Here is a 24,395-nt window from a genome sequence, read left to right as displayed (position 1 = left end):
GTCTCCGAAGCGAGGGAAGCACCTACGATGGCGGGAGATAATGGCTTTTATTTGTCGATGACAAGGGTGTCGAGGTCGTGGTCCATGGGGCTGGGGCCTACGTGCACGGCAAATTGCCATTGCCCGATCAATCGTAACCCCTTTGTTATATCCTGGTCTGGATCCCATTTCTGTATCCTGGGGTTGACTTCTAGCATTAGGAGTGATGGAGCGAAAGAAAGTTGTGATTGTTCTTTGTGGATGAGCTTGTGTGGCTGTATTCTTCAACAACTTTTCCCGATGTCTCTTGAGCTCGAGCAAGAAAAGTCCTAGGCATCTTTGGTCCTCATATTCCATTACCTTGCGTAGTGGGCCAAAGCCTTGTTTAAAGAGGCAATGGTATCTCCCTCTGATTTCATAAAAGACATGGTTGCATTCAGTCGGACAGGTAGGGTTTGGAGAGGGGCTCATCACTTTGGATCCCTTTGAGCCCTTAAGGAGGAAGTGTTAGAAATAAAAGAAGAGTTTATTGCTGCTTTCTGGATTTCTGCAAAGCCTTCAACACCTTACTGCATGTTCAGCTCATGCGATGACAAGATGCCATTGGAGTCCCGGTAGATATGCAATGGGGAATCTGTGTACTATATGATCAATTTCAGGAAATGTGCATGCTTCCAATGGGTTGCAAGAGATCATGGCTAGCATGATTGGAATTAAATAAGGAAGATCTCTAAAACCCACTCTCTTTGGGGTTATATATATATAAGGTATATAATCACATAGAGAAGATATCTAATTACATAGTGAAGGTATCTAATTACATAGGGAGATTTGGTGGTTCAGGAGCATGCTTGGCAGAAATGGCCATACCAGTATTATTGAATGCTGACGACGTTTTGTGGACTTCTTCCTCATTGGAGGGACTAGAGAGACATCTATATGGATACACATCCATGGCATGAACTCATTGTGTGATAGGGCAGGTTTGGATCTCCTCAGAGAAGGTTAGATAATGATTGAGATAGGCAGATATGGATGTAAATCTATGGAATAATGGATTTGCCATTTGTACCATTGACATGTGGAATAAAGGGAGGAGACTTTGGAGAACAATATGGATAACTAAATTCTTTAGTACACTGTACTTAGTTGTATTTATCTTGATTTTCTCTTAAAGACAAGACAACGTTTTAAGATGTAATTTCTTGTTTGGTCGTTAGGCAATTTTAGCCTCTTAAACGGCGGTAATATAGTTTTCTTTCTTTTCCTTTCATTCTCCTCTAACACCTAGAAACCCAATCAACTTCTATTATCTCTGCGATCTTGATTGATGATCTTAGGTAGAATGCCCATAGTTCGTTATATTGCAGACCTACAATTGTTTATATGATTTAAAATCTTGATTATTAATAGAGAAAAGGTTCTCTTTGCTTAGTTTGTTTTCTAGCCTATGTAAATAAAAGAGCTATGTTGGTAAAAGGACTTCTCCTAACAGGCTATATATCTTTGGAGGTCGCAATGAAGAGAATAAACTGCTAAATGATGTTTATTATCTTGATTTAAAAGCAATGACGTGGTTTCAGGTATTTATTTAAATGTCATTGACTGTTATCATGGTTTTATGTGATGGCATCATTTTAGCTACTTATAGAGCTCATTTTACATGTATGTGGTGCTCAATGCAACTACACTCTCTCATATGATTGCATTAAATAAAGGGGAGGAGAAAGAGAGATATACTAATGTCTTTTAAGAGGCCAAAAGGGCTTATGAAACCTCTGAATGAAAGGGAAATGAGTAATTATGTGTGCAAAGGTCAAAATAACCTATGAATCAATGTGGGTGAAAGACCCGCAATCACCATCAACTGGGTTACTCTGAGATTTCAAGAAGGCTGATGATTGACTTTATCGCAGTCTTGTTGACTTTATGAGGGTGATGGGTTTTATTTAGTAGTGAATTTACAGGTTTGGCACTACATCGCTCATCAATGAACTCAATTTCTAAGCCATACCCTAGATCTCAGGCCTCCATTTACCTCCCTAACCAAATTCTCATCATTTTGGAGGAGATGGAATATTGTCGGTATCACACAGTTCTTAATACTTTGGTCAATATCTCCAACAAGGGTAGCATTTTCATATACTTAATAGTTTACTTTGTAGGTTATATCTCAGCTCACTGAGTTTTGATGAGGTTTGAGACCCACACAAGGGTGACATTTCATTTACTTCCTATATTAGTTTTATAGTTTATATACTTCAGTTCAAAGAACTTTGATGAGACCATATAATATCATGATTGTAACAATTGCTGATATCAGGTCTCATAACCCATTTTGGCTTTATTAGGGATGCTATCATAATCTTCTTCCTTCTTTCTTTCCGTCCTTTACTTCAAGGAAGTCTTAGATGCTTTTAAAGGCAGCCCCAGCGATCTTAACACGGAGATTTGTTGGCATAAATCTTCCACCCTATTTGTTGGATGTGATGTGAAATTCGCAAAGTACAGTAAATCCTACTCCCAAAACCTTTTTTTTGCTGTAAAACATTGGCTCATTGTATCTCTCGAAAGACTGGATCCAAATATGAAAAAGACAACCTCATGAGCATGTATGGGAGTAGTTTGTTTGGCTTGGCTGTATCCTGGCAAAGCCTGCATATGATGTGCTCAGGTGTTTGCTTCCATGCCTTTCTAAGATATTTGACTGTCTTTAAACGAGCTGATTCCATGAAGTGCAGAACTGGCCAACGACAGATCTAATCCTGAATAATAAAGCACACTCGGAGGTGACAGAAAAATTGCATAAAAGTCTCACGTGATAATAGATGAATCACATAAAGCTCTTAGGTCCATACAATTATTTTCAATGACTACCACATATCTTTATAATTGGATATTTCCTGTATACTGCCTGAAGCTATGTTGCTTTCTATTTATTATTTCTTACAAATTCCATTCATCTACTGTAAACTATTCATGGGATTGTCTTTCTTGCAATCTAACTTTCCTCCATTATTCATTTTAACAAAATCATTCCTCGTATAGCAATGTAACTTGATGTCTAATCATGCATATGGCGTTATGTTTATCAGAAGTGGTAGTATAGTGTTTTGAGAAGCCTCGTTGGAAAAGTTATTATAAAGCCTATATTTCTGGATGAAAAAATACTGCAGCTTTTTCAGATAAAATATAAGTAGGCGTATTTTATAGTGATATTTCACTTGTAGAAAAGAATAAGGTCTTCTGATTTTGCTATTTGTGCACAATGGTCACCATTCCTCTCGATAAGTCACACAACTAGAGAAATTAGTGTTGATGATTGCATGCGTGATAAGGAGAAAAACATTGGTACCCTTTGATATCACCTGGGTGGAGATGGTAGCAGTCTCAATAGTGACTGAGGCACTATTCTGATCAGTCACTGGTATACAACAGATATGGGAGCTCCAGACGTACTAAAAATTGGCTCTTCAGTCATGGAAAATGTTGGCATAGTATGGAGGTACTCATTGTTGGTATGCTGAAATAGAAGAATAAGACCAATCATCACATTGCATAAATATAAATTCACTATTCCTGTTTCAATATAGCTTGGATTGTCCACACTTGAATGTAAGCAAAGTAGAAATACTGTGATCTGAACTGATATCATTAAATTGGATATTACCAAAGGTACTAGTGACTTGGCAGTTATGCCACCAAAAGAATTGGTAGAACATGTTTCATATATAGCTTGGGTTGTCCACAGTTGAATATAAGCACAGTAGAAATAGGTGATCCGAACTGATATCATCAAATTGGATATTACCAAAGGTACTAAAGTTTTGGCACTTATCCACCAAGAATTGGCAGAACATGGAGATAATCATTTGAAAGGGGTCGAAATAGATTTGGGAGCAACAATTTTTTATTGCATGTAAGTCACGTCCTTCTGGATCAAGGCCCCGACCCTTGTTATAAAATAAAGGCTATCATCACTCACTGAAGATGCTTCCCTTGCTTGAGAGACCTCTTGATCATGGATTGGCCCATGTTGCAGATATTTTGGAGTTGTGAGTTTCAGTCCATCCAAGCTTAGGTTGTTGAGTGCTTCTGCAATGGAACATACATCATTGTAGGATCTTGTGACTAGTTCTTTTTTACTATATACGAAAATCCATCAGATAAAGTCAGAAATCATCTCATTAAAGAAGTTTTAGTATTGAAATAATCAACTAGAGGGAACATAAGATAGTTCCGAAGCTGACACTTAAGTTTCTTGCAGCCCCCTATTGAAGGAAGTATACCATTAACTCGTGAAGGAGCTTCGATGGCTGTGATTGGATCTCAACTGATTGTATTTGGGGGCCGAGGAAGTCGTCAACGATATAATGATGTTCATGTTTTGGATACCCAGGTGAACACTTGAGTTATGTTGAAAGCTATATCAAAAACAAAACAAATAATTATCAATTTCAAGAGTGTTAAAAAGGGACATTTATAGCGGGTAACATTGGTGCAGTTTGTACCATAACATACATGCAGTACAACCTAGTTTGTTTTGCTGAAAATTAGAGCAGATATTTGTATGTGACAAAACAAACTTCATTTTTTATGATTTATTTCTCTGTGAACAAATAATACCTTTGCTATTTCTTTTTATGGGGTCATTATACATATTTTATCCTTACAATTCATAGTCTACTGATGTGCTAATCTACTGCATATTAAAATTTAAAGTTACTTCTTCATAATCCACTGATGTGTTGCTTCTAGCGGTGGATTATGCAGAAGTAACTTGTTTCATCAGGGCCATTTGAATTTTTTGTCCTCGTATATACACAGAAATGCTGTTCTAAATACCAGAAATTCTCCTATGGTAGACTGTGCATGACATTAGTCTAAATCTCTTACATGACCTTTTGTCAACTTACATAATCTACTATACTGAATCATTCCTTCTCTATTTAGTTAGATTTATTTTGGTTTGTTGTTCTTAAAGACGAGACAGCATTTTAAGATGTAATCTTTTGTTCGTTTTTTTAGGCTATTTTGGCCTAGCAAATTTTTAGTTTCTCTTTCTTTCTTTGTGTTGATATGATGGATTGGTAGGTGAGCATTTTATCTATCAATTCTGGATTGGTCTATGCTAGAGATCTTTCAAAAGCAAAAATTACAATCGATCAGATTTGAGACAGTTACATAATAGACAGCAGAATTTTTTAGCCATTTAATTTTAATATATCTCTTGTTTGGTCTTATTAGTCATTTCCCCCCTTAAAAGACACTAGTATATCTTTCTTTCCTTTTGTCAAGAAAATCTGCCAGACTCCCTTGTTCATACAAGGAAACATAGATTGATGAAGAAAAGAATAAATTTTTACAGTTTAGGGATTGCAAAGATACAACATCTTTCCATCATTATACTCCTCTCTATTATCTCTCACCATCGCAGATGCTTCCCTCGTTTCGGAGACCTCTCCATTCTGGATTGACCTATGCTAGAGATCGAAGACAAAAGTTATAATATGTATATCTAACTTGAGAATCTCACATGTTCCGAAAACCAGATTCTCTCGTCTCTTTTTATCTTATTTACTTTTATATTTACTGAGTAATATTTATTTTATTTTGATTTGTTCTCAAAGACGAGACAATACTTACGATGTAATCTCTTGTTTGTTCTTATAGGCCATTTTGGCCGCTTAAAAGGCATTAATATATCTTTCTTTCTTTCTATACTATCTCACCTTACGATAAACCCTACATATCTGTTGATGCAAACGTCAAAATGATGGCCACACTGAAATTCTTAGTACTCCACTTACAATTAATATTTAACACCTGGTTTTCTACAAAAAACAAAATAAACATATAAAACGCTTCATGAGGATGCACAAAAATCTGTATTTCATCTTAAACATATCCTGCCGAAGCGATGTTTATGACACAAAGGATTTTCTCCTGAGCAAAGATGCCCTTTCTCTTGTATCGACTTCATCCTGCTGCTCTTTGATATGTTGAGAGTTTACAATTTTACTTTTGATGACCTTTGCTGCCTACAATAATTAACTTTGTAATTTCCTCTTCTTATGCTTTATCTCACTGGAAGGATATGGAAAAAATTTATTTGTAAATTCCTGGTTGCAAGGTTTCATAACCTGTTATTGATTTATGATGAGTTTTCTGGTAATACAAAGTGTTAATTGTGTTTCTGGTCCTTTTTTTATCGTGAAGTTCTGATTATCCTGATCCCAACCTGAAAGAAACCATAAAACAAACACGCCAGAGAGAAATGTTCCACGTTTAGATATACAATCCTGTAGTGTCTTGATATTGGAAGTTTCTGAATGAAATTTTTTGTGTACCCCAAGACTGACCACTAACCTTATTTTAAAGGTCTGCTTGTTATGCTGGAAATGAGATGGAATATTGAAAATAGGTCCTGACTACATCATCTCTTAATTGTCTATTCAATCAAAATTAATATAAAGATCATAGTTTTCTGTATCCAAAAGATTTATGGCAGCACATATTATGCGATGCCCAATGATGTTCGCATTAAGCATTCTTTAGCCCCCACTTGGAAAGCTGCAACAGTTATTACATCTAAAGAAAACTATGTAATATAAGTTTAGACATATCATCTTCAAATTTGTTGGTTGCTTCTGTAGATAGTGGGTCATCTGGTGATGTAACTTTCTGCATTGCAAAATGGAAGAGTTGGCGTGATATCCTTTCTGAGTTCTTGTGGAATGAGCTTGCTATCTCTCCTTCATCTAGGTAGGGCTTATATTGTTTATTTTAAGGCAGTGGAAATACAACCATATTCTGATCATTTCCACCGTTTATGCCTTTTTTTACAAGCAGTTCCTTGTAGATTTTCCTCACTTAAGAGTTGCTCAAAAAACCAAATTCAGTGTTTGCAAACAGAAGTTACACTGCCTTTGCTAGGGAGTAATGGTAGAGATGTTCTCATTATTTTAGGGATCATAATGCACGTTTGTTTGTGGAATATTGAGATAAGATCACACAATTCAAATTTTCTCTGTATTCCATTTTTATGAGCTCATGATGGTGAAAGTGATTTGGAAGATTTATGAATCTAAAATAACTTAAAACACAGCTTTTTGAGATAAAATTATGGTATATAATGGGAAACAATATATACATATACACACACATCCTTAATTACTGTATATGCTGGGATCTTGCAAATTGATTGGACAAGATATGGTTATTATATGGATATATACACACACACGCATTGTCCTTGATTAGTTATGTTATGAGATCCTCAAATTGATTGGACAACATATGGTTACTATATGGAATGATATTTCGTTCATTGATTTACTTTCTAGGCATGGGTGTGGACTCTGCAAAATACAAAGGGATCAATTCCAGCACCAAGGCAAAATGCAGCATCCACATCCTTTGGGACAAAATTCTATGTGCATGGTGGAAGAGGTGGTGGTCTTATGCTTGATGACCTCCATGTCCTTGAAACAGTAGGATTTACGTGGAGCAGGGTAATATATGAGAAGGCATTTGCAATAAAACTTCAGAAGTCTTTTTTATTGAGATTAAAATGACCACATTGATGAATTCTACATTGTTTTAACATGAATTTAAAAATTAATCATGGATTGGAATCGTGCCTGCATCAAATCCCCTGACCCACACTTTAGAAAGAGTCTGTAGGGAGAATTCATATTGTAGTCCATTCAAATGATGATAGTTCTTGATTTTTACGTTCTAAGATAAGCCAAAATCCATATTCAAGCTAGTAGTTATATCATGCTGATGGTTTGTTTGAAAGAAAAACATAAAAAAAGGTACCCCTTATAGTAATTAAACATTGAAGCATTGCTCAATAATATCCTATATGGTAAACTGTATTTACTGTTTCACAAACTGGTTTTATGCATTTACATAATGGGATATATTGTCAAGACTCATGAACATATAATTTGAATCAGGTCTCTCAAAAAGGATCAGGACCATGTCCAAGATTTAAACAGACCTGTTGGATTTACCAGAACAGGTATGCAATTAATGTGGCAATCAATTTTCAAACCTTATTATCACTTCTTGGTCTTTTGAGCTTTCTTCAGAATTAGGGCACACAATGATTTCGATGGAATTTATGTACAGTTAATATAAGCCCGATTTTTTAAACAAAAAAAGATGGATATTTTCTCTGAAAAGGGACTTTAATCTTCGTTTAGACCTAAAAATCTTAGGGGTAGGTGCAGTAGTTTGACATGCTACTTTTTCCACCATGTCCAAGATTTAAACACAGCTGTTGGATTTACCAGATCAGGTATGCAATTAATGTGGCAATCAATTTTCAAACCTTATTATCACTTCTTGGTCTTTTGAGCTTCCTTCAGAATTAGGGCACACAATGATTTCGATGGAATTTATGTACAGTTAATATACGCTCAAATTTTTAAACAAAAAAAGATGGATATTTTCTCTGAAATGGGACTTTAATCTTTGTTTAGACCTAAAATCTTAGGGGTAGGTGCAATAGTTTGACATACTACTTTTTCCAGTTATACTAGACAAGAAAACACATACTCTCCTATTACACACCTTTTCGTTATCTTAAGTAAAAGCTGAATATATTTATGGGGTATAGTTTCACTTTATACTAGGCACATCACTCACGAAGAGTTTTCATCAGTTTCAGTGTAAGTTGAGGTTCTCAAATTGACACAAACCTATTACAATTAACGCTGTTGAAAGTTAATAGAGCCTAGCACACAAGGCTACAATTTGAAATTCCAACTTTTGTTTGACCGTAAGAATGAGGAGATTGGAAACATTAGCGTGGAGTTCCTTCCAGATGTGAGGTGTGACCTTTTTGCAGTAATTTACTTCAGTTTGCACTACATCCCATTTGATTGGATCTGCATTGACTCCAATGAATGAACCAGTTAGGAATAAATTGGATCTTGATTGACTCCAATGGAAGAACTAGTCAGGAATAAGGCCTGGCATCCTGTATCTATTATTTCATTTTGCAAATAGTTCCTGGAAAATGTTTTGATGCTATATTAACACTGATTATTTAAATAAACTTATTTTCTTTGAAAGAAACAGGGTTATGGTTCAAATATTTTCTGGGATGCTACATGTTGATCTTTATATTAAAGCTATAACTGGAATGCGTGTAATGAATTTTTTTGTCTGTTTCCCAGCAGGAATAATGTCATTCACACATGTTAAACGTTCATAAACATATGGAGAATGTTAAAATCCAGATGGTTCTGAAATAGGCATTCTTGAATTTATGTTTTTCCATAATTGTAAATATTCTTCTATTTCAGTTTTTCTACTGTCTTTTGTTTCTTATTATCTCGTGGTTTTACTACCTGCCAAGATAGGCTTTATGTGGTTGGTGGAATTGATGTGAAAGGGGAACCCTTAAGTTCACTCTGCGTTCTTCCTTTGGGTATCGAGGTCAAAAATGATCTTAAAATGAGGTAATGTGTCCCTTTTCATGATTGTTAATTTGTAGAAAGAGTAACAAGGAATAATATTATCTGAATAAATGATCATAAACAATTGTAGATTATATTCATTTTTGCATTTCAATGATGATAAACAATGGATGTTGAACACATTATGAGAATATTTACCTGAAATTCCAGTACGAACATCACCATTTCAAGTGTTCAAGAAAAGGATCCTACTTATCTCAGTGAGTTTACATTTGGATTTCTTGTGCTTGAATGTAGTTTATATTGATTTTTACATATAATTCTATTGCTTAATTTACTGACGAAAATATGCAAAACTTGGGCTGAAGAATCTGGAAATACTATTTGTAGTTTCCATTGACAAGTGAGTTTGATTGAAGAATCTTGCCCAGAAACAAAGAAAGAAAGAAATTTTAACGACTTTTTAAGAAAGGCCAAAATGGACTATCAGACCAAACCAGAGATTACATCTTTAAGAGAGATTAAGTCTTTGAGAACAAACCAAAATAAATGCAATAGACTAAAAGAGTAAAGAAGGAAAACCGTCAAGTTGAATCATTTATCCTTCTGACCATTTGCCAAGAAATTATAATTGAAGGGCCTTGAGTCTGTTGTATTAGCTTTTTTTTAATGTTTTTGTGGTGCTGCATCGGCCTATGATAAGCACTGCTGAGTGTACTGCCCCAGATTCACTTAAGGCCACCTGAACTCACTTTTTTCATTCAATTGCTCTCTGTGGTCTTGCATTGACAATATAACCATTGGTAAGGGGAGTGTTTATTGCTGTACATGTTCACCTCATCCAGCCACTTGGGCTTTCCCTTGCTCATTTGACAGATTTTACGATCTCATATGGTGAACAGTCACAGAGTAGCATTCATTGTTGTATGCTTGCTTCATGCATTTGATTACGTTTGTAGGATTGCAGTAGTTTTATGTATGTTTGAGGTGATATACTACTGTATAATCTCTATCAGGGCATACATTAACAAGGGTTATGGTTAACTAAGGGGTTTACTAGGTTCTTTGTATGATATGCATGGGTACATGCAGGCAATGATCCATGCATAGGGTCAATGCTAAGTGTGATCAAAAGCAAAGTTTTGTAGATATTGATGTATCCAATTGTTGAAAGAAAGAAACAAAGAAATAGGGGTAGATTTGTGAATGCTCTACTGGTAGTTTCTTCAGTATTTTACATACACACAAAGGAAAGGAGGCATTCAACAGTCTTTGAAAGGCTTGGGTAAAAAATTACAGTGGATGCCAGCTTTTCCCTTTGAAAATTTCAGTGCAGTTAGGTAATATAGTTTATAAAATAGGAGCATAAGTTTTTACACTTTTGTCTATATACTCAACACTTATTACATAGTCCAGATTTAAATCCTTTGCTCTTCATCTTTTAGTTTTTATTTAAATTCTGAGTAGGAATTAGCAGTCATCTGTCGTCAACGCTTCTTGTATAGGCCACATTTAAATTCTTTGCTGTTTGTCTTTTAGTTTTTATTTAAAATCCTAGTGGGGCTCAGCAGTCACCTGTCCCACTATGCAGAGTTATCTGGTCTTCTGGCATTTGAAATTTAGTTGTAATGTACATTGGAATTCTCCATGTTCTGGCATCTTTAGTGGTGGTAATTTGCACTGCACCATTGCCACATGAAATACTTTGTTCTGGAAGTTGCTTTTTAATTCCCACAAGGAATATTGCAGTATGATCCTGTGCAACACAGCTGAAGACATCTCTGCTTTCTTATACATTTATTTAGATTTGAGTTTTAATGGTGAATGTCAATGTGATACCTGAGCCTTACGATGCCAATGAAACAATCACAACTGTTGTAATATGGAGGACTGTAATCTGCAGCTTTGGTTTTGGGTTATCCTCATACAGCATATTGTCCTATTAATTTGACAGCAACGAGTTATCCTTCTGCACTGCTTGACCCATATATGTTTCCTATCCTATATTTGTACCTCCAAAAATGTAAATACTTTGCTGTTATAGTTAAATACACCCATTTCTGATAACACATTGTACCTCTACAATTTCCTCAATCAACTAATTTATTTGGATAGGCTCTTTTTCAATTTCTTGGGCATCTAAGTATTTTTATACATGACCTAGCACATACATAGTCTCATTATTTTACACAGGCCTTCTTCAACTAGATCCGTGTGCATCTCTTGATGATTCCATTACGCAACTGAAAAGTTTATGCACACGGGGTCACAACACCCAGGACGTCAGTATTGGCCTGATTGTTCTTGGGTTCCAAGATGCAGATACATGACACTTTGTTCTTCTTAATTGATGACCTAATTGATTTATCTGTATATGCTACAGGCATTGAGACTCGGGATTTGGGAACATATGTTTATTGGAAATGAAGGCATGAAAAGAAATATGCATTCCCAAATCCTGTGTCTCAATGCCTGTAGCATATACAGATAAATCAATTAGGTCATCAATTAAGAAGAACAAAGTGTCATGTATCTGCATCTTGGAACCCAAGAACAATCATTCCTGAGTATGCCTGGTTTGTTGAATCTGCAAAGAGGGAGGGCAAGTTACAAGTGCATTGGCATAACTTTTGTTTTGGTTTGTGACCATTTTGAATTTGAATATATTCTGGAAGTGCTCGTTTTGTAGCATACCTGAAGTGTTTATACAATGGCTAAAGATACTATGGTGTCACATTACTGGCATCAGATATGTCATGGTGGGGATTGTTGAGAATTTCACTTGGCAAAGGATTACCATAAATATGCAGAAGTTCATGCTGGGTTATGAAACTGCATTACTTCAGCAGTTGATCAAACTATTTGAGTTGATAGTAACTGCCGACCTGTGAAAATTCATCAGATTTTACTCGGTAAAGGATTATAATATGCAGAAAACCATCATCTGTGCTAGGTTATGGGACTGTGTTATTTCAAAGGCTTGGCTTGAAGTCCAATCTATCAAAATTTATCATCGTAACTTGATGAGTCCTTTGATTGCATTTAGGATCTCTCTCTAGCTATGGTCAAAACATTGGAGATGTAGAAGACATCAAATGAATATAAACTGTTTTCTATTGTTTACAGGGAACAATACGTGGACTGAATTGGAGTTGGGAATCACCCCGTGCCTTACCAATGTGTAATTTCTATTCTTTCTTTTTCAAGTTCAAACCTTTTCTGGAAAACATCCTCTGCGAAATGAGCAATTTCCTTTGAAGTCTCCTATTTCAGACTTGTATACTAAGTAAACGAGAAACTTTTATAAACATGATCTCACAATTGGGCTATTAAGATTATTTCATTTGACACACTCAGTTTTTTTCTGTTATACAGCAGTGCTGATTATATAGGATATTTACTTATAGGTTTTGCTATTGTGATGAGAAGATTCTTGTTCTCCAAGAGGGCACTCAATATTTACATGCAGCACCTCCTGCTGTTGAAGAAACAGCCAGCTTAGATGGGGTGTCATGGGATTACTACCTGGAAGCTGTTTGTGATGCTTTGCCCCCAAAGGTTTTCTTCAAATTTATTTGGTTATGCATTCTAATTCTCCTTTATTTTGTAAAGCGAAACAATCTGCGACTTCGTTTTCTGCCTAAGCTTTTATTGGTAACTCAATGCAACAGATTATGAAATTCTTCCATGTTGATAGCCATGGAACCGATTATTTGGCAAACTCTCCTGATGGATTGGAAACACTTTCATGTTGACATTTTCCAATAAAATAGTAGAGCACAAGCCATAAACATGAAATGGCTGTCAAGTTGACTACTAAAGAAGGAAGTCCTAGCTCAAGATTTATACTGCATATTCCATTACCTTGCGTAGTGGGCCGAAGCCTGGCTTAAAGAGGCAATTATATCTCCCTCTTATTGATAAAAAAACACTATAGTAATAAACATAGTGTTCATATTCCACTACCTGATGATACAATTGACAAATTCTCTCTTCTTTCTAGAATGAAAGAAGAAAGAAAGAAAACTTATTTTATGACGCCAAAATGGCCTATCAGACCAAAAAAGAGATTACATCTGAAAATATTTTCTCGTCTTTGAGAACAGGAGACCAAAATAAATGCAACTAAGTAAAAAAGTAAATAGAAATAGAATTAAGATGTGACCAAGAGTCTTGTCATTTATAAATGTAAGATTCACAAGTGATATATTGTACTTTTTGTCTTGGAAGATCTCTAGTATAGGTCAATCCAAAATGGAGAGATTCATTCTGCAAGGTGAATCTGGTCTTGAACTTCAAGGTGAATCTGCAAGGTGAATCTGTTCGCATGATCCATTCTCTCACAGTGTTGTAACCAATGCTGGACACATACTTCTATCAATTCTCCTGGGCTCTTGCAAAACTCTTGCAAAACTGAGTGCAAGGAATGCAATTAACATACTACGGTGCCTTATATTTTGCATTATATTTTCAATCTATGATGTAGAATAAAGTAAATTCTGATAAGGCAAACTGGGTATCCACACGTTGCTTTGAGATAGTTGTAAAAGAGGATATGACCCACAATCTGAATTGCTAGTGACCTTGGGCTAGAAAACCTAATTTTCTCATTTTATTTTCAGATTGCGTTGTTTAATCATAAGTATTGAAGAGCATTTTGCTTTCATGAAAATAGACGCAGATTCTCCCATACAACATCTAACATTTTTGGAAATTTTGAAGGTTGGTGACATCCAAACTGACAAACCTCTGCAAAACAAAACTGCAAGGATTCTCTTTTTAAGACAGACACAGGTCTGGTTATTTAATATATATTCTCACATTTATGCTAGAATTTCACTGAATTACTGTGGAGTTTTAAGCTATCAAATAACTTCTTAAAGACAGCTTTACAGATGCTACAACTACCTAAGTCATTCCGGATATTATCAGATAAAGAATCCCATCTGCTGGAACACATAAAGAACTATGAACGAAGAGTACTCTCTATCTTTGAACTTCCATTTTTTGAGTTTTTTATGTTAATATAGCATGTTATCTTCCAAAACGATAACCATGACATAGTTAGGATAAATGTACATATTACAGCATCACTCTATAAAACTTCAATTTTGTTTAAATTTCTCATTGAGTTATAGATTGTTATTTTGATGTTTTTTGTAGCAAATTTATAAAACCAGGATAGGCTGGCATCACTTGGAGATTTTTAAAAGAAGTTTAACTTTCAAAACTGTTTACAGTTTATGCAAAGATATCGAGATAGAAGACCCTTCATGTTTGCTGCATTGAATGAGTGCGACATTGTCAAGTGTATCTGTACTACAATCAGACCTTCACATTCAGATTATGTAGAGTTCTTTCAGTGGGAATCATGTGCATCATTTCTGGCTAACTTTATTACTTATGAGCCTTTAGAGAATCCCATCATGTTTCCATCGTATCTGCCATCACCGATTTCAGTTCTAAATGTAAGAGATATTCAATCAATAAGCATGTACTCAAAAATGATATCCTTTGTTTTATTGATTTTCAAATAAAACAAAAGAGATGTTTATATTAAAGTAAAAGAAGAGGATGATTGACAAACTATTAGCATTGAAACTCATTTGCATTTCCTTGACCTGGATGTTAGCTTGGCCGTTTTCCAGTTTTCCCATATTTATACATCTGCAGATTACTGCATTCAATGTCTTGTCATTATAGATGTAATAAAAAATGTAAAAATAATATACTGCTGACCTCTGTTTATTTCTTGTGTCCTCCTTTCATTCAAAATGCAATTGCTGAGTCTGTACATGACTTTGGAGTCGACTATTTAGACCAACAATTCAGCCATCAAAACATCAGTCTTCATTATTGTTGAACGCAATAGAATTTTGTTGTTCCTATGAATATACATGATGGTACCATGGAACCAACATCATTATACCTAATTGTGCTTTATTTCACCAGATTTCCTTAGGATGCACATGGATGTAGCTTTTGCTTTCATAGGTCACAGTGGCCTTTTGGAGATGTTACTGTAGCATTTAAGTTCAGTTCATTTCTACCTTACAGGCTCATACCTCGGGAAAAATTAATACCTTGGCTTCATCTATAAAGCTGGAGTAGGTTTCTCACATTGCATTTCTTGAGCAGCCTTGTATAAGAATACAAATTTTAATTCAATTGTTCGAATGTGTATGTTTTATTATAGAAAAATAACTTTATTTTATGTATTCAACGTTCATGATTGTGATTTTTGGCTTGTTGGAAATTCATCAACTGAACAACTACATGTACAATTCAAGGTCTGTGTGTATCATGTTCGGATTTGCATGTGATATTTTGTCTGGAACTGAAATCTGTAAGTTTCAGGAACTATTGAGGTCTAATTGTATCCTTAATCTAACCAAACCTCTTTATTTATCTATTGCCCCAAAAATTGTTATCTCACATCATGTGTGTATAATGCCTTAAATAATAGCTATGTAGCATTTTATGTTGTCACTTATTTAAATGATATGATTGATCTATCTTCAGTTATTTTGAAAAAGTATTGATGCATTGTAATTTTTTGATTGGCTGTAGTGGAGGAGAGCAGATTGCTTTGATTTTGCAGTACTTTTGACCTCATTTCTCTCAGGAGCAGGGTATGAAGCATTTTGTGTTGTTGGATATGCTCCACTGCATATCACAACAAACAATCAGGTTTTAATGACTTTTATATACAAGGAAGGAACTGTGATGGAATTTGCATCTTGGATTGAATACATGCTAATTGTCAAAATATTGATCAAGTGAATATTTGTTTTTGTACTCCACTCAGATTTAGGCCACACGGCATGTTTTTGGTGTATTTTCTGAATTCATTTATCAATCCCTGCTGTCTGCAGTGTGGTAAACTACTATATTTATCTACTGAGAATTCACCAAATATTTTATAGCTAGAAGCCCTGCTTTCTGCACAGTGGTTAACGGATATGGTATCTACTGAGAGTTTTTATACAGATAGAAAATCTTACAAGAAATATTAATTTTCGGAAAAGTAATATTTGCATGGCCAGCATCAAACTCTCTTGCTGAAGTGAAAATGCAAGAGGAAGAAAAACCATAGACTTTCATTCTTGTTTTCTGATTTCCTTTAATGTTTTTATATTTTCTTATTATTATTTGGTTGGATGCATATTTCACATTATACATTCTTTGGCAGGAATATACTACCTGTCCATACATTCAAGCAAAGGAGAATGAGCCTTGTCATGAGAAGGAGAATCTTCATCCCTCACAAAAGACAGACAAGGTTAGTAATGGGCATATTATTTAATATACGTATTGCTCCTCAAGTCTTACTAACCCTAGAGTTGAAGTAAAATACTGTATAGTAATGAAGGAAAGATGAATAAAGGTTATAGATTCCTGATCGATACTTATATACATGATGTATCTCTTCCTGTATTGTCCAGGCCAATATCGAAAGTGACTATATCCAAGAATCATCCCCCATACTTAACGAGCAATTTCTAAACCTACATAAGCAAGATAGAGGCACACTTGTATGGAAATTCATTCAAGGTTTCAAGGGCATATATGAGCATGGTGTGCATATGGGGCAAAATGAAGAGGAAGACAACTTGTTCACATATTGCAATGAAAGAGTTCCATATGAAGTCCTTGATGAGGAGCGGATAAAACAAATGGAAATTGAAAATACAAGTTGTATCCAACCTGAACAAAATGCTGCTGAAGTAATGTCAGGAATAAGCAACACTGCAACTGAAAGTCTTGATGTGCTGGATAAGAAACGCCTACATTGTTGGGTTTTAGTAACATCAAATAAAAGAGATATCTCTGAAAACTTTTTCATCGAGCCTAGCACTGGATACCGTTATGAACTACATGGCTCTCCATATCAAGCTGTTGAATACATTTGGAATCAGCACAATATTTTTATCAATATGCAAACTAATCCCAGCAGATCAGGTTTAGATAGCATGTCATGGGAATTGGGAGATATTAGAAAATGGGAAAGGGTTCTGGATTCTTTCTTAAGTGGAGGGATGCAAACAGAAAGCAGTGTTGTCAGCTCGAATATGGAAGGTAACACAACTTTAGCAACAAAATCAAATAGCAAGGCAGGAATTGCAATTTCAAAAGATGGATTAGATAAGCTAGATCACGAAGATGTCACGAAAAATGGTTTCCTGAAGCCATATCACTGGCTTCTTCCGCCTTCATGGGTTCCCTCATTAATGATTCCCATAGAAGCTTATATAACAAGGTCAGTCTTCTATTTATTTACAGCAGTTGAAAATTTGAACTGTTGTCCTGCATGTGACTATACAAATATGAAGCTACGATGTAACATTTAATCCGAATATGTAATGTTGGAACACATTTTGATGTGTAGAGTTTTCCATCAACTCTCATATATCAGATGGAGCCAAATCATGAAACAAGATATCATAACCAGCAAGCACCAAAGTAACCTATTCTCATTGAGGGCCTGGTTCCACTAGAAACAAAACTATGATTGAAGATAGATCATCGCCAACCAGGATGACGAGTTCATGGATCAGCCCGTAATAGATAATTTTTGATGGCATCTAATCCAATACTTGTCACTAAACCTGATTGTTAGTTATTCATAATACGTCATTACATCGTCATGTTGCCCTTGGCACCTGGTGTCTTTTTAACCAGATTAATCTCACATTTTGTCCATTTCATCCATCTTCCAGTCCAGAATCATACAGGTTCAACCCATGCACTTATAGATCTGATACACATTCACATGACAATGTTTCAAAATGCATTTTCCTAAAAGCCATTCTCCCGCCATCGTAGGTGCTTCCCTCGCTTCGGAGACATTTCCATTCTAGATCGACCTATGCTAGAGATCTTTCGAAGACAAAAGCTACAATATACCTAACGTGAGGATCTCACATGTGCCAAAAACCAGATTCCCTCTTTTCTTTTCTTTTCATGCTATTTACTTTTATATTTACTGTGTAATATTTATTTTATTTTGATTTGTTCTCAAAGACGAGACAACACTTAAGATGTAATCTCTTATTTGGTCTTATAGGCCATTTTGGCCTCTTAAAAGACGTTAATATATCTTTCTTTCTTTCTTTCTTTCTTTCTTTCTTCTGTTACTCGCGATTGATGGTTACCTTGGGAGAAGACCTATTGTGTTGAACACCCAAGAGAATTAGGGAAACTAGGTTTGTGCTTACTTCAGCTTAAAACATGTGTTAGGTTATCAAAACTATGAAGACCCCATCATGGTATATAAACTCAAATATTATTATATATGTGAGATGAACTAGATATTAGTTTGTAAAGTTGGTTTATAAGAGCTATATTTACCATATTTGACAAGTGACAATCATCTCTGCAAATATAACATGCCATCCAATGGAGATATGACTACATGATAGCTCATTTGTTTTGTTTATGTATGCTGCAAAATTATAAGTTTTTAGGTTTACGTTTATGTGTAGTTCTTCAAAATTACAACCATTTGTAGACTGATATTTCAATCCTGTCATTTTGTTACTTGGACATATATTTTCTCACAAGGACTGATTCTTCATTTTCCTCTATTCACTTCTAGTACTCGTGGATTTTTGGCACACTGTTTACTCCAGGTGTCCAAAAGGTGCGAAAAGGACATACTATCACCGATGCTCACATGAACTTTACTCCTTCTATGGTGACTTTGTACGATGGGATGGCTTAATTGAAAGGATAATCTTATATGAAGATGATGAAAGGACCAATGTATCAGAAATCCACGACTTCTTTCAGCGTCGGAAGGATGCACTTCGAAAGCGCATTTTTATCCCGAACTTAAACAAGGTTTAGCTCTAAGTATTTATTCCAACATAACTTTGAACTTGTAAATCTTAAATGTTGTACTCTTCTTCATACTAAAAACAATTTAAATTCACCAAGATGAGAAGTAGTTGAAGGCAACATGGTATTATTATTGGCTAAGTGGAAATGCATGTAAAATTGGGGAGGGAACTAAACTGTAACGATGTCAATCAGAATTGACAGGAAAAGGACAGAGACATATTGATTATTTTGTGTTAAAAGATTGAATCCATGATTATGGACTCTAATAGACACTCGTATATATCTTAGTAATTATCACATCTGATGAGATTCTTGTACGATGTTACACCTTGGTATGGATATCCAGCACTCATACTCATTAACAGAGATGCTGCTCACTCAGACAACTGTAGGTACTTTCATATTTTCTCACAGAGCCTTTTGTTCTATTAGCATGTTAGTACACTGAAAGATGTATATGATGATCCAATTTAAATGATATGGTCGGGCACTTCTTCTGTATTCCTTGATTGAGCTCTAGTATGAGAGAAAGGAGTGGTGGTGCTAAAGATGAACGAATGAATGCTATATTAATGTCTTTTAAGAGGCCAAAATGGCCTATAAGACCAAACAAGAGGTTACATCTTGCAATGTTTTCTTGTCTTTTCAGGACAACAAACCAAAGTAAATACAACTAAACATATGGTACTAAATCTATATATTTAAGAAATTAAGATTCTAAACTTAGACTGAAACTTTTGTCTTTGAAAAATCTCCAACATTAAACACTTCAAGATGGAGAGCTCTCCGAAGAAAGAGAAACATCTTTGGTGCCGGGTGATAGTGGCTTTTATTTGTCGATGACAAGGGTAACGAGGTTGTGGCCTATTTGCATGCACATTACTATTGCATGATTTATTGTAACATCTTTCAAGTGTCTTGTTCGAGGAGTGATGTGGCTAAAGAAAGTTGTGCTTGTCCTCTATTGAAGAGGTGTTATGGTTGTATTGTTGTTGATCAACAGCTTTTCTCGGTCTCTTGACCAACCATTGCTGGTCTTTGTATTCCATGGCCTCTTTGTAGTGGGCCAAAGCGTTCTTTGAAAAGGCAGTAATATCTCCCTCCTATTTCATAAAAAACACTGCAGTGACAGCTAGTGTCTTCTTATTCCACCCCTTGATGGCATAGTTGGCATATCCGTTCTTCCATAGATTTGTCTGCATGTCTCCCTATCTCAATTTCTAATTGTTGTGAAGAGGTACACAGCAGTCCTATCACACTACCGAGCATAGGAGATAGAGGTGTATCCGTATAAGATCTTATAATAAATCCATCCAGCTACATGTGTAAAAAGAGTGCCTTGTGGTGAGCTATCTTTCTACCAAGAGATGTTGTGGGACTGATCCAATTTAATGATATTAGTTCAGATCACTCTATTCTTTTCCTGTTTAGTCATGGTCAGGTGTGGACATCAAAGGTATATTTGACATCCATACAATTGGAACCATTCAGCATACCAACAATGATTATCTCCATTTTTGGCTAGTTGTTTCAATGACCTTAATGCCAATCTTGGGTACCTTTGCTTGGGAAGCGCAGAAGTTCTTTGGATACTGGTCACTGCTCCCAACTCCACCTGGATTATATTGCTTTATTAAGTGAGAAATCATCAAGACTAAAGGTCTCTCTAAATCTGTCCAGTTATGAGCCAATGAAGGCTCAGTTCCCAAATTTCTACACTGTACGAAAAATTTACTCTTCTATATTACATCTAGCACGCACCTACCCCAGCATCATTGGTTGTTTGTGCCTCAAGCCTTGTGTGAAGAAGCAATGGTATCTCCCCCTTGTTTCATAAAAAACATAGCACTAAGTCAACCAAAATCTTCTTCTAAATCAACATCTCAACGGAATATTTGGCAAATCCATTCTCGATCTCTAACTGACGTGAAGAGGTTATTTTCTTATGTATCAATTAGTCTTCAAAATGCTTGCAATTCTTCTCCTAAACATACACCATTTTAATTCCTCAAAGTTGCATCAAATCTATGGCTAATTTTCTGCCTAATAATGCCAAGAAAATTTCGTAACATTAGAAAAATGAATCAGGTCCATGATTTTTTTGATGCTGGTGCAAGTTTTTCCTTGAAAGAAACAGAGATAATTGATGGAGAGAGCCGCAAATTCTTGTTTTATGAAAACTGTAGAAATGATGGACTACTCAGCCGAGAGGAAGTAAGATAACCTTTTATAACTCTTTATTCTTGAAGAAATAACATAAAATCCACTTCTACTCTGCATTCTCATTTTCGAATTCTTTTCTTTTGCAGATTATTGGAAAGAAGATAGTGGAAAGGTTCTTTAACCAGGAAGATTGTCTAATATATCGATGTGTTTGCTATGGACTGCCAAAACCACCTACTAGAGAGGAACAGACTCCAAAGGTCCTAAATGAGAGGCACTTAGAGAGTGATTCTGGTATCCATGGTGATGGCTCCACTAAAGGGAGTGTCTCGAGGCCAGGAAGTGTACGGTTAGAAGGAAGTATTAGGGCTGGAAGAATGTCTGTCGATAGCCTGAGAAGCAGGACTCGTTCAAGGGTGATGTCACGCTGGCAAGGAAGGTATTCTATTAGTTTTCTTGAACCACGACTGAATGTTTCGTTTCCAAATCCATACTTCCATGTTTATGGATGCAAACATAACCATTCCTGTTCTCAGTCCAAGCAACAGGAACAAACTGTCAACTGCTTCATCAGATAAACAGGAAGAGAAAAAACTCCTGCCAATTCCGAAGAGACGAATTATAGCTGAAAAGCTTCTCCCTATCATCAAGATCAGTCTAAAGTAAGTACTTGTTAAAACTACATGATTTGTTGCTTGAGAAGGATACCCTGTGATCTGGTACTTCTTGAAATAGATATGAGCTAAGGAATGGAACACGTCCAAAAGACAATGTGGCTAAATACGTTTTCAAGCTAAGCACTGATGAGATAAGGGTTGATTACCATCACATAGAGAGACACATAACTCATAATTCTCGTATGTACAAGAAAGATGGATCATTGACCTTAATGCAGGTACAGTAAAGATTTCTATGTTACTTCAAAGTTTTTTCCTGTGGAATGAGGTACATATGTTTGGTGGTAGTTTTATGTTTTCAGCTCGTTGATGCATTAGCATTATACATATCTATTGGATTAGTAGCATTACACACTATAGAGACAAGAAGTTGACCATAGCTACAATTTGAGAGTTGCCCATACCAACTTCCAGATTTGTTTCCAGCTGTCCCGTAGGAATACAATAAAGTGAGACGAAGTTGTCAATTGTACAGGGGCATAAAGGCAGAAAACATATTGACCATACTACAATTTGAGGATGTGAACAGGAACAAGATCCTAATTATATTCACATCCTAAAGTGTCAACATACTTGCAAAGATAAGCATGGTGTAAAACAAGTTATATAATTGCAAAATTGAAGCACCAACATGCTTACAACGTACTCTTTGAAGATCCACTTGCAAGGTTAACGAAACTCATGAATCACCAATACAGGAAGTGCACACATAGAAAGGCATTGCTGGAGAAAGAAAGACATATTAACGTCTTTTAGAGAGAATTGAAAGCTTGTAAAAATAAAACTCCTTGTTTCCCCTCCAGGAAATATTAGAAAACAGCCTTTTCCTGCTTCAATGACTGGCAAGGCCACCCAGGGCAAGAGCTCAATACTGGTGATCAAAATGATGCTATTGTATCATATTTATAGGATTTGCACAGGTGCTTTCATATGCCAGATATCCAATCTCTTTCTAGTTTATACCTTTCACAAATCACCCATCCAAATGTAAGGGAGCTAGTGCAAGAGGTATTTACCACCATAGAAGCATGGAGAGTATATGAAATCTTCTCTAATGTACCTTGAAAATGAAAATAGTGAATGATATACCTGGATCTAGTTTCTTCCAAGGTCCTTTCTTCCCCAAAGTTAGATTTTTGACTGCAGATGTTATATATGAACTCTCTATGCATTGTTCCCAATACAGTATTGATGCTAAGGATGAACCCACTTCTATAGTTGATGTTGTCTATTTCTTTCATGCCGACTTGCACAACTGGTATCTCCCTTTGAGAGCATAGACTGGTCATGTATTTATTCGCTGACGGGGTTTCTTCATGCTCACTTTTATTCGCTATCAGAGGAGCCAGATCATTGAGATATATGTTATTTTCTGTAGCACTGCTAGTACTACTCTGAGGTGTATTAGAAGTGTTCACATCCTAGGTGGAGAAACACATTCGACTTTGGTAGTGCTGGTAAATGCATGGTCTGATATCATTCACACCTTGAGACAATGAGATGCTTCAGCTGGATTACCAAGGACAGCAGTGGCAAGAAAGCAAGCTTTCCTCGTTGCCTTGGGATATTATGGCCTTCTCTTCAATTTGTCTTTTGAGATCACATGGTGATACATTCTCTCACATGGTTTTATTCTAAACAGCATTTATTGATTACTGCGATTATCTAGTTTTGGTGCACTTGTATATGCTCCTCATGGACAATTAATATTCTCTAGTTTCTGTAAATATACCTGAAGCTATTCCTCTATTAGAATCCAACCATCTTGAGTAGCATTAGTGCAGGCAAAGGCGACTGTGTTTATATGTATATTTACTGCCCCTTCCAAAGACACAATAAAAACATTATATTTGCAGGTAGATCCATTTAGTCCAGCAATGACAAGTTTCGAGAAATTGGATGAATATAATACCCTCGTAACGGCTGAACGAGAAGCAATCAAGTCTGTTCGTGATATCGAGCGTGATACTGAAGAAATTTTACAACAAAGATTGAGAGAAGAACAAAATGTTGTTCTAATCACCCCGTATATAGATATAGCATGTGTCAAGCAAGATGATCTCTTCCAAGAAGGAGAAGATGCTATTAAGGTTCTTTCATTACCTGAGAAGCAAAATTTTCTATTTAACTATATAATATGGGAGTTTTTGGAATTCCCACGTTGGGGATAAACTAATATACGACAATTACATATGATATACCATTATTAGTAGACTATAAGAAATTCCTCTTGGTCAATCATTGACAGTGTAATTTATCGAATTTTCATTTGGGAACCTGAATTCAATATAACACTGTT

The 24,395-nt window shown here is 35.7% G+C and overlaps 1 protein-coding gene and 1 long non-coding RNA gene across 2 annotated transcripts in view; both read left to right on the top strand.

The window, feature by feature from the left end:
- LOC147869543 (dynein regulatory complex subunit 7-like) overlaps positions 1 to 24,395 on the top strand; it is a 31,588-nt gene that overhangs the window by 6,143 nt on the left and 1,050 nt on the right. Inside the window, exons 9-28 of the mRNA XM_087330637.1 lie at positions 1,475 to 1,562; positions 4,247 to 4,378; positions 7,326 to 7,493; positions 7,944 to 8,008; positions 9,357 to 9,455; positions 9,624 to 9,673; positions 12,540 to 12,594; positions 12,821 to 12,971; positions 14,136 to 14,207; positions 14,297 to 14,392; positions 14,654 to 14,881; positions 15,984 to 16,103; positions 16,606 to 16,695; positions 16,859 to 17,673; positions 19,046 to 19,256; positions 21,345 to 21,470; positions 21,566 to 21,858; positions 21,956 to 22,081; positions 22,155 to 22,314; positions 23,953 to 24,186. Of these exons, the coding sequence (XP_087186763.1) occupies positions 1,475 to 1,562; positions 4,247 to 4,378; positions 7,326 to 7,493; positions 7,944 to 8,008; positions 9,357 to 9,455; positions 9,624 to 9,673; positions 12,540 to 12,594; positions 12,821 to 12,971; positions 14,136 to 14,207; positions 14,297 to 14,392; positions 14,654 to 14,881; positions 15,984 to 16,103; positions 16,606 to 16,695; positions 16,859 to 17,673; positions 19,046 to 19,256; positions 21,345 to 21,470; positions 21,566 to 21,858; positions 21,956 to 22,081; positions 22,155 to 22,314; positions 23,953 to 24,186 (3,379 nt within the window). The remainder of the gene's footprint in view (positions 1 to 1,474; positions 1,563 to 4,246; positions 4,379 to 7,325; positions 7,494 to 7,943; positions 8,009 to 9,356; positions 9,456 to 9,623; positions 9,674 to 12,539; positions 12,595 to 12,820; positions 12,972 to 14,135; positions 14,208 to 14,296; positions 14,393 to 14,653; positions 14,882 to 15,983; positions 16,104 to 16,605; positions 16,696 to 16,858; positions 17,674 to 19,045; positions 19,257 to 21,344; positions 21,471 to 21,565; positions 21,859 to 21,955; positions 22,082 to 22,154; positions 22,315 to 23,952; positions 24,187 to 24,395) is intronic.
- LOC147869544 (uncharacterized) lies at positions 1,580 to 2,941 on the top strand. Its single transcript, XR_015530854.1, has 2 exons — positions 1,580 to 2,064; positions 2,145 to 2,941. It is a non-coding gene; the product is annotated as an uncharacterized LOC147869544 (long non-coding RNA).

The sequence above is a fragment of the Azolla caroliniana genome, unplaced genomic scaffold, assembly GCF_043228905.1.
Source record: "Azolla caroliniana isolate FFs.n. ecotype wild unplaced genomic scaffold, voAzoCaro1.0.p SCAF_1, whole genome shotgun sequence".
Taxonomy (NCBI): Eukaryota; Viridiplantae; Streptophyta; class Polypodiopsida; order Salviniales; family Salviniaceae; genus Azolla; species Azolla caroliniana.
Note: the sequence above shows the minus strand (reverse complement) of the source record. Positions and strands in the feature narration are given on the sequence as shown.